Raw genomic sequence first — 15,912 nt, forward strand, 5'->3', positions numbered from 1 at the left:
AAATGGAATCCCTGAAAAAACGGGACTTGGTATTATAGATCTAAAAGGAGGGCACATGAAACCGCACCTTTGCGCTATCACGAAGATGCGTGCTTCAGTCCGGAAAATCGTCCTAGGGTGAAGGCACTTCTAGTGCTGGCTCACCGTTTCATCGCGAGTAGAAATTATGGCGCGCCAGTTTGATTCGTTGTGTTTGTTTTATTGTGATGGCAATTACAAGGACAACCCATGCGAATTGCGCTTGTCACCCTCGCCGGGGTGTTCCGCCTAAAGTCAAGGGTGATAATAAACGATTGCGCCCCTTCTTTCCGCGTGCCCGTAATTGGACACCATGACATCAAGCGCACAGAAAGGAAATGGATGGGAAGGGGGACGACAGAGGTGAATGCGCGGTACCGTGATCAAACGCCAGCTGGGTGGAGGAGGCAGGTGACTCCTCCTCGAGCATGGCCGTGGTTGCGGATGACTGTCGGGGCTGCTGAGCTCATAAGCGAGCCGCATGCGCTGTCTTGGGAGGTAACCTCTGGCGGATGCAGACACTGGTCAAGGGGAGAGGCGCGGCACCTTTATGCATGTTGTCTTCCCTCACACTTAGTGCTGGAGGTTGAGTAATCTCAACTTAGTACTTAACCATACGCATAGTACGCAACTATGCGCGTTGAATGGAGAGGCAGCGCGGAGAGTTCCTTCTCCTCTGCTTGCGCTCTTCACGACAGTGTTGCGGAAGCGAGTGTCCGCAGTCATCGACTGACATCTGCGTATGTTTTCCTCTTCGTGCGTTATCCATTTTACTCACGGTCGTCTAGTCGCGTGCGGTACAAATTCTTAAGGACCATTTACATATTTCTTTAGCAACTCTTTATGCTCTCTTGCCCGGCGCCCACCGACGCGGCCAGAGACTGGAGAACAGCGCTCGCTTCCGAGCCAAATAAAAAATACCGTCTTATATATGGCGGCGAGGAGCGCTCAGATAGCTTTCCACTTCCTTATAGCATAAATTATTCCGAACTTAGTTGTTGCGCCTGATCGATAAATATTTCCCAGATTCAATGCATACCTCGTTCTTTAATCAGTTCCAACACGGTTGTCCCCACGATTGAAGTACACGTCGCCTCAGTAAATGATCATGTGACTGGCGCTTTTTTCAGCTCATAAGTCGCATAGAATTATTGATTCGTTACAGAAGGGGTTTCTGCAGCTCGGGGCCAGGTACGGTGTGCTGTTCGGATGCACTTTCAGTCAGCTGAAAAAAAGCCTTCTACGCAGGCGACTAGGCCACCAGCTGTGTTCTATTAGCGCGCGTGGACAGTGGTTCTCGGGTGAGCGCGGAAATCCCTCTATCGCGGAGCTACTTTTGGGGCCCGTGCATTGCTCTGGGCCTCGTCGCATGTAGGTTCAACTGACTGAGTTATTTCGGATGCTTGGTTGCTATAGTAAAAGGTTCAAATCATCGGTACTGTTTTTTAACATCGATCTTATAATCTCAAGGCATTAAGTTCGAATCCTCCTCCAGTACACTACATCTCCAGGCTTCGGGTGGTGCCTCACACTGCGATAAAATGCCGAGAGCCAGTAGGACTATACTAGTCCAGGTGCAACTAAATTAGGAAGGCCCACTAAGCTTAACAAAAAACACCCTCAACAGAACAGGAATTGGCCTCCCTGGTGCAGTATTCGGCCACTACCTCCACCGTGACTCCTACTGTTAACCCATGGCCTTCAGCTCCCAGCAGCTGCGCAACATCGGACCAAGGCGGTGGTCAGACCTGCAACGCAGCAGAGGGGGCTAAAAATCTCTGGACCAGGGCTGGCCGCCAATGGAAACTGAACCTGGCAACGCTCAACACATGGACCCTCTCTAGTGAAGCTAGCTTAGCAGCACTCCTTGAGGAAGTGTCAAACGTTTCGTGGAATATTATTGGCCATAGTGAGGTTAGAAGAACTGCTCAGGCTTATACAGTGCTGAATAACGGCCACATCCACTCCTATAGAAGACTTCCAGATAAGAAGCAATAAGGGGTAGGATTCTTAATTCATAAGGATATAACAGGCAACATTGATGAATTCTACAGCAATAATGAAAGGATAGCAGTAGTGGTAATAAAACTTAGTAATAGCTATAAATAATAGGTAGTACAAGCCTAGGCTCCAACCTCCAGTCATTAGGATGGTGGAGTAGATCAGTTTTGTAAAGATGTTGAATCAGTGATGAGAAAACTGCAAACTCTGTATGCTGTATTGATGGGCGACTTCAATGCAAAAGTGGGGGGAAAGCAGGCTGCTGAACAAGCAGCTGGCAACTATGGCATCGATTCTAGGAACACTAGAGGAGAGATGTCGGTAGAATTTGCGGAAAGGAATAAGCTCCCAATAATGAATACCTCCTTCAGGAAGCGTAGCAACAGAAAATGGACAAGGAAAAGCCCTAATGGAGCAACAAAAAAAAAATGAAATAGATTTTCTGCCAGTTCCAGCATAGTGTAGGATGTAGAAGTGTTACGTAGGGTAAAAGTGCAGGGATCATAAGTTAGTCAGGTCTAGCATTTAGCTCGATATTAAGAGAGAAAGTGTAAAATTAATCAAGAAGAAAGAGGCCAACCTAGACGCAGTAAGGGTAAATTGAGACAAATTCAGGCTGGTGCTTGCAACAAATATTCAGCTTTAGAACAAGGAGATAAAGGCGACGTAGATGTAATGAACGAAGCCGTAACTAGACTGGCTCCAGGAGCAGCCTTTAAAGTACGAAGTAAGGCACCAAGGCAACGAGTTGGTAAGCTATCTCAAGTAACAAAGTAACAAAGGGCCTAATAAAGAAATGACGAAACGTGAAATTGTCCAACTCAAGAGATCACATAGAATTCGCGGCACTGTAGAAATTGATCAACAAGGAGGAAATATCCAATATCCGAAATTATGATGTGAGAAAGACTGAGTAACATCAAAAAATGGATGCAGCATGAAAACAGTCAGAAGAAATCTTGGCATAGGACAAGCCAAAATGTATGCGCTGAAAGATAAGCAGGGTAATATCATCAGCCATTTCTGGGGTGTATTGAAACCAGCAGAAGAATTCTGTATAGACCTGTAAAGCACACAGAGCAGCCACGCTGCCCCCATTCGAAGTAGCAATAAACAGGTTAGAGGGCTCCTTCTAAACAGGTTAGAGGGCCCTTCTAAACAGGACAGAGGGCCCTTCTAAATTCATCGCTATAGCGATGCTGCGCGCTGATTTTTTTTCAGCGTTTAAAGAAAGCCTGCGAAATATGACAGAACCACGTGACTGCGCTCCTGCACTACCGCACTGCAGCGCTCTCAGTCGCGGTTCGTGAGAAAGAACCATGCGCACAGACCGCGGCGAAGTGACAGGCCGCGACTCTAGGCATTGGCTTTACAATACATCAGCATCTTTGGTTGTGCCGCATGGTAAAGAAGCGCCGTCGTCTCTGATAAGCGATACGCTCGACGCAGGGTTGGAAGCACTGCAAGACGATATCGCACGAGCACAGGCGTGTGGTTTTATTTCATATTTCGCGAGTTCCTATTAAACGCCGAGAAACGTCGAGTATGTCGAGTACGCCGAGTATGTACGTCGTACCAAAAAAATTGGATCGGTCGTTTCTGAACCCCCTCTGCAAAAAAAGATCGATGCAAAAAAGATACTAAAGATCGCTAAGGTTATTCCAATTTACAAAAATGGGGACCATAACTTATTAGAAAACTACCGTCCTATATCCGTCTTAAGTTGCTTAAACACCCTCTTTGAAAAACTTATCGCCCAACGAATCACTTCATTTCTTGAACGTGAATCCATTTTATCATATTGCCAGCATGGTTTTCGAGCTAAAAGATCGACAAGCACAGCGGTATTAGCTCTGTCTGACTACATAAATTCTAACTTGAACAACAACAAAAGTGTCCTAGGCATATTTCTAGATGTGAGAAAAGCGTTTGACACTGTGGGTCATGACATACTGCTAAATAAGTTAGAATGCTATGGTTTCCGGGGTCTAACTCTTCAATTTTTTTGCAGCTATCTCAATAACAGAAAACAACTAGTTTCCAATGCAGCTAACAAATCCGACGTTTCTGACATAGTTACAGGGGTCCCACAAGGCTCAGTACTAGGGCCAATATTTTTTTCTTTATTTGTAAACGATCTTCCTGACACCTTAGAAAACTTCTCTGCTGTGATGTATGCAGACGACACTGTTCTACTTTGTGCGCTAGACACCTTGGATAAAACATTTCAAGTGGCTAATAATGAACTTCGGAGTGTTAACCAGTGGTTCGCGTCAAATAAGCTAACTCTGAATATCAAGAAAACTAAATATATTCTCTTTACTTCTTCGTGGAAAGCACCACTAAAAGGCTGTCATTCGCTTTCTCTAAACAATAATATCCTTGAGCGCGTGAGTTCAATTCTATACTTGGGTGTCACACTAGACGAGCATCTTCATTGGAAGCCTCACATTGCATTGCTGTGTAGAAAGTGGAGCAAGGCTTGTTTTATGCTGTATAAATGCCGTTACTACTTCGACTCTGCCACTCTGAGAACAATTTACTTTAGCATATTCCATAGCCATCTATCCTACTGCATTGCATCTTGGGGTAATACGTACGTTTCATATGTTGAACCTATCATACTTCTTCAGAAAAGGGCCTTGCGATTTATGACTTTTTCGGACTACAATGCTAAATCAATGCCGCTGTTTCAAAGTTTAAATATACTGCCTCTTAATTTATTACTGAATCTTAAAACTCTATTGCATACTCATAACAGCATAACCACTAACTGTCCTTTGAGTGTATCAAATTTTTTACATTCAAGAAGCAATACACGCAGCGCACTTAAGGGAAATTTTCTCTTGCCAAAAATGCATAATGTATATAGAAGGCGAAGGTTAAGCAACACTGGAGCACTCCTATGGAACAGCTTACCAACAGAAGTAAAACAAGCAAAATGTTTTTCACTATCAGTGAAATCCCATTATCACTCATTGCTATTATCTGCATAGTTTTCATCTGGATGGTGTACACATGTTTACCTTTTTCACTTGCAGTGTATAATTTACTAAATACAAATTCCTTTCTGTGGGTTTCTCGTAGCTAATACACGTACCCTGCCTTGTGTTTTAAATGAATGTTTATGTATATATGACTTACTTATACTTCTTCGTATTGATGTTAACACTGTGAATTAATAACTAGCATGGATCCCAACTAGCCTTGAGCTAGGGATCCAGATGTCCTGTACAACATTTCCTGTGTGCTTTCCTATTTTGAATAAACTTCAATTTCAATTTCAAAAAAAAAGTAACGAAATTCGCAGATTTAAGTTGTAATCGGTTGGCGCAGGACATGTTTAATTGGAGATCGCAGGAGAGGCCTTTGTCCTGCAGTGAACATAACATAGGCTGATGATCATGATGGAATGTTTCTGCAACCAATAAGGTTGTTAAATCTACGAACCTTATATCGTGTAAATGTTGAATACTTTGCTAACGCGATTAATGGTACTTTGCTGTCGATAAAAACTTCGACTGCTTTTGGCTCCTTCATCTGAGCGCGACACGACATCCACGCCGAGCGATCTGTTCCATTACCATTCATCCGCAAAATATAGATTCATAATGCTCATTTTATCTGTTGAAGGATTCATTAGGGAAGCTTTTGAGAGATCTTCTCAGAAACGCGTACTTTCAATTTCTGAAAGTGATTAAAAATAACACTCTTGACTTTTGTTTCCGGAGACGATTCCGGGTACTGAAAAATGTCATGCTTCGTGGCTTCAAGGCCGTGAGGAGTGGCACTGGCTTACATGCCCAGGCATTATCTAGTAGAACAACATAAATACCTCATAAAGTGTACGGGAATATGGCGCCGCGGTAGCTCGATCGGCAAGAGCATCGTACACGTAAGGCGAAAGCGTGGATTCGTTCCCCACTTGTGGCAAGTTAATTTCACATCCGCTTTCATTTCCACTAATTTATTATTTCTTTAATTCAATAATAACTCCATGTAACTTCCAGTATGCTGTCCTTGGTGTCTTGCTTTTTGGGTTCTTGTTAAATGACTAATAAACATTGGCACCGCTCTTCTCGTTCATTACTTCGTGGCTGTTATTCATTACTGCGACAGGAAATGAATTCGGAAATATTGCAGTGACCTTATCAAAAAGTAACTAACAGAAGACACGTATAACAGAACTTATTTTATTAAACTGAAGCGAAATATTTAAATAAAGGCCACCTTAGGGCAAACAAAATCCACCAAAGATAAAGAGCATAGTTTATCTTAGATGCAGCCATCATAAGTAAGACGTTGCCTTATTTTTATTTGTATCGCAATTACCGTGCATGCAGTTTCCGTGTTCGGGTCTGTTACATGAGTTTCCTATTTTGAATATTCCGTACTATTGTCACGGGTGATTTTCCGGTTTAGATGAAATCGTAAGTAAGTCCTTAAACTTGATCCCACTGAATGTTTGTGCGCATGTTTTAGGCTAATCTAACCTAACGCCTGCAGGTGAGCAAAGTGGGCGTGTTCAGCTGCGGGCCCTCTGCTCTCACGAAAAGTGTGAGCTCCGCTTGCGAGACGGTGAACAACAGCCGCAAGCTGCCGTACTTCATACACCACTACGAGAACTTCTGACCAGTGCGCGCCAGGCACTGGCGCCATACTGCCAAAAATGAAGCCAACTGTGATGATGAGGACAGTGAGCGCTGCTCGGACACAAGCCACACGGATGAGCAGCTGCTGCTCGTCTGTTTCCGTTACGTACCGTGGCTGGTTCTGGCGTGCCCACTCAGCGCCTACACTGACGGGACTTGCACGAGAAGCAACTTTTCTTTTTGGTGCCTTTCCGTTCCGCCCCTTGCTTATGTACTGTGCTTCGCCTCTCAGAAGTGGCTGCATGTCTCTAGGTGGCCTCACAAGTGTGCGTCATCCCTCGTCGTGTCTGGTATCGGTTGTCTGCAGGCATAGCTGTTCCACTGAGTTACTACAGGTGTCACCCACTAACTGGGGGACAAGGACATCACGTGACTCACTTTTCCACTCTGACGTGCAAGTGAAAGCGTTCGCATAAGCTTCACGCAGCAGCAGTAAGCCAGAAGGCATGTTTCGCCAACTGCACGCTGGTTTTTTGCGGAAGTATCTATTTTTCTTGTTTTGGCCCAATTCGGCCGTTTTGAATCTCTATGACCGAGCTTCCTGTTATGAATGGGCTCAGACTCTGCGCTGGCTTGAGCGGAGCCCTGAAGGTATTTAGCGAGGAAGATATTTATGATATTTTATTGCATCTCAACCACCTTTTCTCCGTGTCCTTACGTGCGGCTCAATGGTTAAACCCGCTTGCACCTTAGGCAAGAATCTGGTCTGATAGCATTGCTCTTGTGCAGGACCTTGTAAAATTATACCACTTTATTGAGAAATAAGATCAATCAATCAGGCAATCCAGACATGTAATTTCTTAGTAGTACGCCACATGCGACAACGTGATGATAAAGAAGGCATGTGCCGGAAGGTAAGCGTGTACAGCTACGGTTCACTTCTTTGAGTAATGGGACAAGTTCAGTGTCATGATTTCAATGTGGCGGAGCAAGACTTCATGTCTGGCACTAGTGACTGCGATTTTACTCATTGTGTCTCGTGAGGTTTTTAGCATGTGAACAGTCTGATGAGTTGGTCCTGTTAGACGTTCCTTATTTCAATTTATTAACTGCGAACGGAGATTTCCTGTAACACTTTTTGTGTATCCACATGTGGTGTTGCGCAGTCATTGATGTTATATCGCAACACTCCTGATCGTTTTATCCAGTTACTTTTACGCACACTTGTTTTTAATAAAGTTTATTTTTATTCACAACCTGCAAACATCTACAACCTTGTATTTTACTCCGGCGACGACGTGCAAAGAAACCCTATGGGTGCCCGGGTGTACGACAGTGAGTGTCATGGGTTTGACTTTTGTGCCCCATTTCGGTGGTAGCAGAATACAAAAATATGCCGAAACAATGCGTATCAATGCGAAGTGGATCATTAGTGAAGCGGCTAATTGAATGCCAACTAAATAAATGTGATGTCTGCATTTGCATGGAAACCGTCGCAGCGCAAAAAAAAAAAAGCATACACGGACAAAGAAGCGGACAGCACAGCACGTGGTGTCCTATCCTCTTTGTCCATATTTTTTGCGCTACAGTGGCCCCATTGCGTATCAACCAACTTGGCAAGAAGTAGCCTTACTAATGTGCATTTGCGCTTTTCTTCATACTAAGCAATATACCCACTCATGCAATTTTTGTTTATGTACTACAACGCGCGCACGAGGCAAAACGCAAGCACCTGACCAGGTGAATGCATAGCATCAGTCGTTTACGCAGTGATGTCACGAAGGTGAAGCCGATGTATGACGTTTGTCGAGATAAGAAAGGTACAACACATATCTAAAGAAACCCGCCAAATTTGTTTGGGGGCTTTGCGGCTAGGCACGAAGTCGCGGTATCAAATCCCGGCCACGGCGGCCGTTTTTCGATGGGGCGAAGTGAAAAACGCCCGTTTACCGTGCATTGGGTGCACGTTAAGGAAACCCAGGTCGTCAAAATTACCCCGGATCACACCACTACAACGTGCCTCATATTCAGATCGTGGTTATGGCACGTAAAACTATAGAATGAAACTTCATTTTACTTTCTGAATAAATAAAGAGGCGTAGCTATAATACACACCTTTTAAGGCAACAGCACATATCCATTATTCAGAATTGGGCATGAACAGGGTGGCTCAAAATATAGGAAATAAGAAAGGCAGAATGCGAGAAACAAGTTTACTATAAGTAGGTACTTATTAACACAATGCAAAATATAAAACACAAATTATTGTACAAAATATTGTAGAAAAAGAAACATATAGAATTTATGTAGCTCCTTTGTCAACGTGTCGTAAGCACAATCTGAATCATTGGCCAATCATGAACGCATAGTCAATGGGCCAAGAATATTGTAGTGCATATACTGAAGAATAACGGCGAGTCGGCCTAGTTGGAACAGATTCATCTAAAAACATTTTGTGCGCAAACAAACAGGGACGAAGAATAGGAGCAACACAAGGACGAGCGCTTTTTTGTGCTGCTCCTATTCTACGTCCCCGTTTGTTTGCGCACAAAAAGTTTTAAGATGAGTGAATATACTATAAGAAAATTAGAAAACCCGAACAAGGCATTGCATGTCATGCGCTATTCGAATGAAATCGGTGTGCTGCAGAATAATCTATGCGCCGACAATATCTGTCGAATTTTCCTCGTTATTTGTCTTTTGGCTGCATATTATAAAGGTGCGCTGACTTGCATAATCGGTGAGTTCTGTATAATAAACCATAGGACTAAGGTTTGTATCATCCGGCGGCCGCATAATTGTCCCATCTTGCCTCAGCAAAACTGTTGGAAATACTGCAAAAAAAAAAAAAATGCAATTCATCATCGCCATACTGTTAACAATTTTCATAAACCAACGGTGTTCGGCTTTGTACTAATCGGAAAAAAGAAAGTTGTGCAATCTAAGAGTAGGAAATCTATGTTGTTCGGTTGTCAATTCAATCAGGCCGCAAGATTTATGTGTCGTTGCATCCAACGCAACCAGCGCTCCGATGAACGCGCACACTCTAAGCCGCAAATGAGGAAAGCTGGAGCAATTACGGCAGTTAGTTCTCCTTATCAGTGGATAGTCTTTTAGGAGAGTAACTGCGATTTATGCGTGCCGTGCGCATACTTCATGGACAAAGTGTTTGGTCCTCACCTTCAGAGGTACTAACAGAGGGATGAGCAGAAACATTTAGTCTCGGTATGCCCCGCCGTTAGTCCCTCAGTTTAGGTGCCATCTTCACTGCTGTTGATTATGATTTGAGCTTTGGCATGTGCTTATTACTTATTATTACCCACTACACTCCCAATGGCTTTTGCCTTCAGCTGTTAAACACGACGTTGCACCTTCGATTCCCGGCCGTGGATGCTGCAGCGCACCCCATGTGGACGGGTTCAACTATTTAGATGTATACATGACTGTGCACCCTGCGCGTTGGACCACGTTCAGGAGCACCTGGTAGTCAAAATTATGGTGGCGGTCTTCACTGCGGCGTCCCATTTTAAAGGTACTTAAAGTTGGGCGAGTTGGTAGAATTTTATTATGAAATTGCAGTGCCCACTCAAAATATGAGGACGTATGTGTCCTTGCCTTCCCGTCGCGTTTGCTGTGTGCACGCTTGAATTTCACAATATAGTTCCATTGTATAGTGGCCGGTGGGGCTGGGGACAGGTAGCCCTCCTGAAATATTAACTTGACACTCCCTCAGCCCCCCCCCCCCACACACACACACATTTCTTGTGCTTCTTTCAGACTGACCACATAAATGCAGGGGCACCCTTACCAAACCGTCCGAAACCCAGGTGGGAGTGGGGGAGAAATTCCTTGCGCTGTATGTCAACGGTCAACCGGGAGTATTTCTCTTGCTCTTGAACGCAGACACGAAAGTGACAATTGACTACCAAGGCAATTTCCACGGTAGCTCCATTGGCATAGAAAGACATAACCTGAAGTCTGAATTTTATCTCTCGTGGTAAAAGAACAAGAGTGTCAGACCTGTAGCTCGAACCGGAGCTGTAAATACACGAGAGAAGTTCAACTCGGAACCAGCGTCCAACTGTCCGCGGCTGCCGATGCACGCCGAGACGTGACCGTACCCAATCCTCTCTGCATGTTCGCCGCAGATATAGTCAGATTTTTTTTAAGGCGATGAGAAATTTATGCTAGATCAAAGGTATGAATTTGTCAGCGTTTACTTTTTGAAGCGCAAGCAAAACAAGTTTACTGACGGCGTCGGCACGTAGCAGGCTATTGTGCGCACACCACGGTCGCAAGCGACAGAACGTCGTCTGAAATTTGGTCGTCACCGAAAATGGTGGCAACTGAAACAAAGTGATGGCCAAATCGTATGATTCGCGACATGCAAGGGCGACTGTTGCACCTCTAGCACGAACACGAGCTACGATATGAGGAAAGGTAAACTCCGAACCAGCGGTAACACTTCGGTAGCCGGCAGACGCCGGTATCCTGCGAGCCTGGCAAACCCGTACCGCTTTGCAGCGGCGTACGGACGCCTTGAATAGCAGCCGGGTTTCTATTTATTTATGAAATTAGGCGAATAGGTATTGCTACCTGGTGTTTTCAGCCAGCAAACGGTCAGCATTGCGGGCCCAGCGATAACGACGAAGGAGACGACGAAGTCAAAAAAAGATCCCGCGCCAGCTGGAGAACCGTCCCTTCGTGTCTGGCATTTCTCGTGTCTGGCTGCTGGTACCGTTGCTTGCTCTTGCCTTAGTGCGTGACAAACTGATGGAGGTGCTGGGTAATCTAATCTATGCACCAAACCCCTCCGAGCAGCAGGAGCTCCAGTCCCATACCAGTGGTTACGCCTGTACACCGCGCCAGCAGAAGGATCCGTGGACAAGCCCCTGAGTTTGGATTCTTCCCGGAGAAAATGGTAGCTCCGACCACCCCAGCCGATATGGAAAGCACAACGCCGATTCACTGTACGCTACTCAATCCGCTACTCAATTTCACGGGCAGAATTCAAACGCCGCCTTCTTGAGATGCATGCGAGCCCTGATCGCCGAGAGCGAGGTGAGCATGATCTCCAATCCCGTATACAAATGCCGAACGAAGGTGTCTCAGTGCATGTCGAGGACATGACGCGTCTCTTTCGATGAGCCGACCCGAGCATGTCGGAAGAAAAGAAGGTGCGGTACCTGATGAGCAGAGTGAAAGAGCAGCTGTTCGGTGGTCTCGTACGCAGTACTCCCAAGACTGTGTCAGAATTTCTTTCCGAGGCCGTCACCATGGAACAAACTCTTCGGCAGCGAGCACCATCATATGAACGCCAAGCGAACGCTGCCTCACCTATTGACTTCTTAGGAGCTCTCGCGGGCCACGTCGATTTCTTTCGAGAGCTCACTCGTTCCGTAATCCGCGAAGAAATCCAGAAACTGTCGGAACCCTCACAACCGACGCTCAGCTCTTTCTCCATCGTTCTCCGTGACGAAGTCCAGCATGCGCTAAAGGAGCCAGCCTTCAACACAGAAGCTCGACCGCTAAGAACTGACAGCCCCTGTATGTCATATTTGCAAGCTTTGAGGCAGCCTGCCCCACCTTCCTCCCCGCTTCGCACCACGTGCCCGGCCATGCAACAGCCCGTCCTAGCGGCCTCGTATTACCTGGACCACTAACAGGCCCCAAGGAAATCAGACCTGTGGCGGGCACCTGATCGCCGTCCGCTTTGCTTTCACTGTGGCGAAGCTGGGCATGTCTACCGACAGTGCTCCTATCGAGAGCTCGGACTACGCGGATTTTCAGCAAACTCGCCGCGACCAAGGTTCGGCCAGCGTCCTCCTGAAATTGAAGAATACGTTGCCCAGCAGCGGGGATCCCCATCAGCTTGACACCAGTAATGCTCCCCTTGACTGCGGCGGTTTTCTCCGACTCGCCGTACGTATTCGAGCGTGGTGCAAGGTCGGTCGCCCAGCCCTCGCCGGTATAACTAACCACAGCGGCCTTCTGGGGCGAGGCCGCTTAGTCTGGATGTGCTCGAGGACCCCTGGAGACGCATAGGCGGACCGACGATACATCGACGACGAAAGTACCTGCTGACTACGGAAGACGAATTTCCTTGGACATTCCTGTGCTGCTCGATAGTCGTGATTTGACTGCTTTAGTGGACACGCGAGCGGATTATTTTATAATCAGCGAAAAACTGGCCACACCTCTAAAGAAAGTGACGACGCCTTGGAATCCAACGCCAGTTCGTACAGCTGGCGGCCACATCGTCACACCACTCAGCATGTGCACGACACGAAACAGATTCGCCGCTCTACGTTTGTTGCCAGCTTGAGCATTCTCCCTCAGTGTTCTCTAGACCTAATCATGGGTATGGACTTTCTCAGGGAGCACGGAGCTTCCATCGACATTCGGCAACGCCTCGTCACTTTCTCGACAAAGAGCGCCGCAGTGAAGACCAACATCATCCACCCTGCAGCATCTCTTCGTGTCATCGACGACGCTGATACGTTGCCACGGCGTGCAAGTGTCGTGGTTCATGTGGCATGTGACAGACTTTTATGCGGTGAAGTGGTCGCAAAAAGCAATCGCTCTCTCCTGCTTTCTCAATGTGTTCGTGTTGCAAGAAGTCTTATTGATCTCCATGATGGCCATTGTGAGGTTCTTGTCACGAACTTCACCTACGAACACCAACAACATTTCCCCGGTACTGTCATCGCCTACGCCGGCCCAATCGCCGATGTCACTGAGTGTTTTATTTTGACTGCTGATGCACCTCTACGCAACGTTGACATTCGTCCAATGCTTCTTGAAGAGAACAAGCAATTCCTGCGCGAGCTGTTGCTTGATTTCCGCTTTCGCTTTGCATGGCCGTCGAAGATACTTCAAACATCGATTACGAAACGCCATATCATCACCTATGACGACGTGCCCCCCATACGGCAACAGCCTTATCTTGTTTCCCCGACCGAACGACATGCGATTCAAAAGCAGGTGAAGAAAGTGCTTCAAGATGGCGTAATGCAACCTTCATGCAGTCCTTGGTCATGGCCAGTCGTTCTCGTTAAAAAGAAAGATGGCACGCTTCGGTTTTGTGTTGACTACCGGAGCTAAACAACGTCACAAAGAAAGACCTGTACCCATTGCCTCGTGTGGACGATTCTCTGTACAGGCTGAGGCACGCGAAGTATTTCTCCTCTATCAATCTGAAACGTGGCTACTGGCAAATTGAAGTAGATAAGCGGGACCTTGAGAAAGATGCTTTTGTGACTCCAGATGGCATTTACTAATTTAGAGTACTCCCTTTCGCCCTGTTCCGCTCCAGCCACATTCCAGTGAATGATGGATACCGTTCTCACTTACCACAGATGGAAAAGCTGCCTCGTCTATCTTATGATGTCATTGTCTTTTCAGAAACTTTTGATGAGCACCTTCGATGCCTTCGGAATTTACTCGAAGCCATTCGATCGGCTGACCTTACACTCAAGCCAGAAAAATGCCACTAAGGTTACGAGGAACCGAAGTTCCTTGGTCACGTCGTGAGCGCCGTAGAAGTTCGGCCGGATCCCGAGAAGACTGCCGCCGTAGCTGCTTTTCCAGCTCCAACCAACCAGAAAAGTATCCGACGATTTTTGGGCTGATGTACATATTATTGAGGCTTCACTGAAAATGTTTCGAAGATTGCAGATCCGCTATTTCGCAGTACGTGTGACGACGCGCCATTATTCGGGACTGCAGTCCAGAATAATAGACCGCCTTTGCGGAGCTGCAACGTCGATTGTCTTCTCCTGCCGTGCTCGGTAATTTTGATGAGAATGCTCACACAGAAGTACGCACTGACGCCAGCAATATCGGTCTCGGAGCTATCCTGGTGCAACGGCAAGACGGAACTCGACGAGTTATCGCTTACGTGAGCCGCACTCTGTCACGCGCCGAGTCCAATTATTCCACCACAGAGAAGGAGTGTCTCGCGGTAATTGGGGCTACTACAAAGTTAAGGCCGTATCTCTACGGGCGGCCATATAAAGTTGTTAAAGTTGTGACCAATCATTACGCTTTGTGCTGGTTGACCAACCTCCGAGACCCTTCTGGACGGTTGGCCCGCTGGAGTCTGCGACTCCAGGAATTTAACATCACATCGTATACAAGTCAGGCATAACACATGAAGATGCTGACACGCTACCACGAGCACCTGTTGAATCTTAGAATCCTGACGAGGAAGACGACAGCACCTTCCTGGGAGCCCTCAGTCGGCCGGATCTGCTCGCTAAACAGCGATTGGACGCTGAGTTCGCACTTCGCACTGAGTATGCGGAAGGAGCCAGCATAACATTTCTGGTCAAGAGGACAGCACAACTCACGAAGGTGAGCGAGCGGACGCTGCACCAGTGGGCGTGGCAGAAAAGAAGGTTGGCATAGTGTTGACACCGAAGAAGCGTTCTAGCGGAAGAGGCCGCGAGCAAAAAAAGGAAGCTGCACCACTTTGACCTGGAGGTGTTGCGAAGAGTCAGGCACAGCTTTTTTCGGAGAAACAAGATCCCTGCTGTCGCCAAGTTGGTGCGCCGCTTTGAAGCGGACAAGAGCTGGCATACGTATCGACGGTAACTATATTGATACAAGGCAGAAACATTTAAACAACGCGCGCAGGTTCGTGCGCCCCCTCAAGACGACAACGGAGTATTGAAGGAAAAGAGGACGAAATAATGGCACGTGTTCTCGCCGCACGCACTCGCATCGCAGGTGGCCGTTGTCGGCGTCTACAAGAAGAAGACGAGGTGAAGCGACGCTCGAGAGAGAAGAAGAAGGCCTTCCTAATCTCCCGTTTAGAACGCGGCAGTGCTTTTTTATTTACCCCAGGGCACAAGTTCGCCCACAATAAATAGTTGTATCTGGATTTCCTTAACTGTCCGTTACAATTCTGGTGGAGGTGCGGGGTAATGATTTCCAGCCCAATTCGAGTTGGAGAAAGCAGCCCGGAACCACGCCATCTCAGACCCAACGAGCTTACGCCCGTCCACCAGCGCACGAGCCGTCGCCTACGTGGTGAGCCGCCCGAGTTTCCTCTTTTGACGGAGCAGACTATATTAGCAGCAGCAGACAATAAAGAAATGACATCCCAGACAGCCTCAACCCGCATCGTGGTTGATCAGCCGCGAACGCCCGAGCCTTTTCACGGCGACACCTTCGAAGACGCCGAGGACTGGTTGGAAGGCTTCGAGCGCGTCGCTGACTACAACGGATGGGACGAAAACCGGAAGCTCCGCAACGTTTACTTCGCGTTGCAAGACTGTGCGCGAACGTGGTTTGAAAA

The 15,912-nt window shown here is 46.9% G+C and overlaps 1 protein-coding gene across 1 annotated transcript in view; it reads left to right on the forward strand.

Annotated features, from left to right (window-relative positions):
• Duox (dual oxidase) overlaps positions 1-7,867 on the forward strand; it is a 248,511-nt gene extending 240,644 nt beyond the window's left edge. Inside the window, exon 30 of the mRNA XM_050186612.2 lies at positions 6,526-7,867. Within this exon, the coding sequence (XP_050042569.2) occupies positions 6,526-6,651 (126 nt within the window). The 3' untranslated portion in view covers positions 6,652-7,867. The remainder of the gene's footprint in view (positions 1-6,525) is intronic.
• The last annotated feature ends 8,045 nt before the right edge of the window (positions 7,868-15,912 follow it).

Source organism: Dermacentor andersoni, chromosome 2 (genome assembly GCF_023375885.2).
Source record: "Dermacentor andersoni chromosome 2, qqDerAnde1_hic_scaffold, whole genome shotgun sequence".
Lineage (NCBI taxonomy): Eukaryota > Metazoa > Arthropoda > Arachnida > Ixodida > Ixodidae > Dermacentor > Dermacentor andersoni.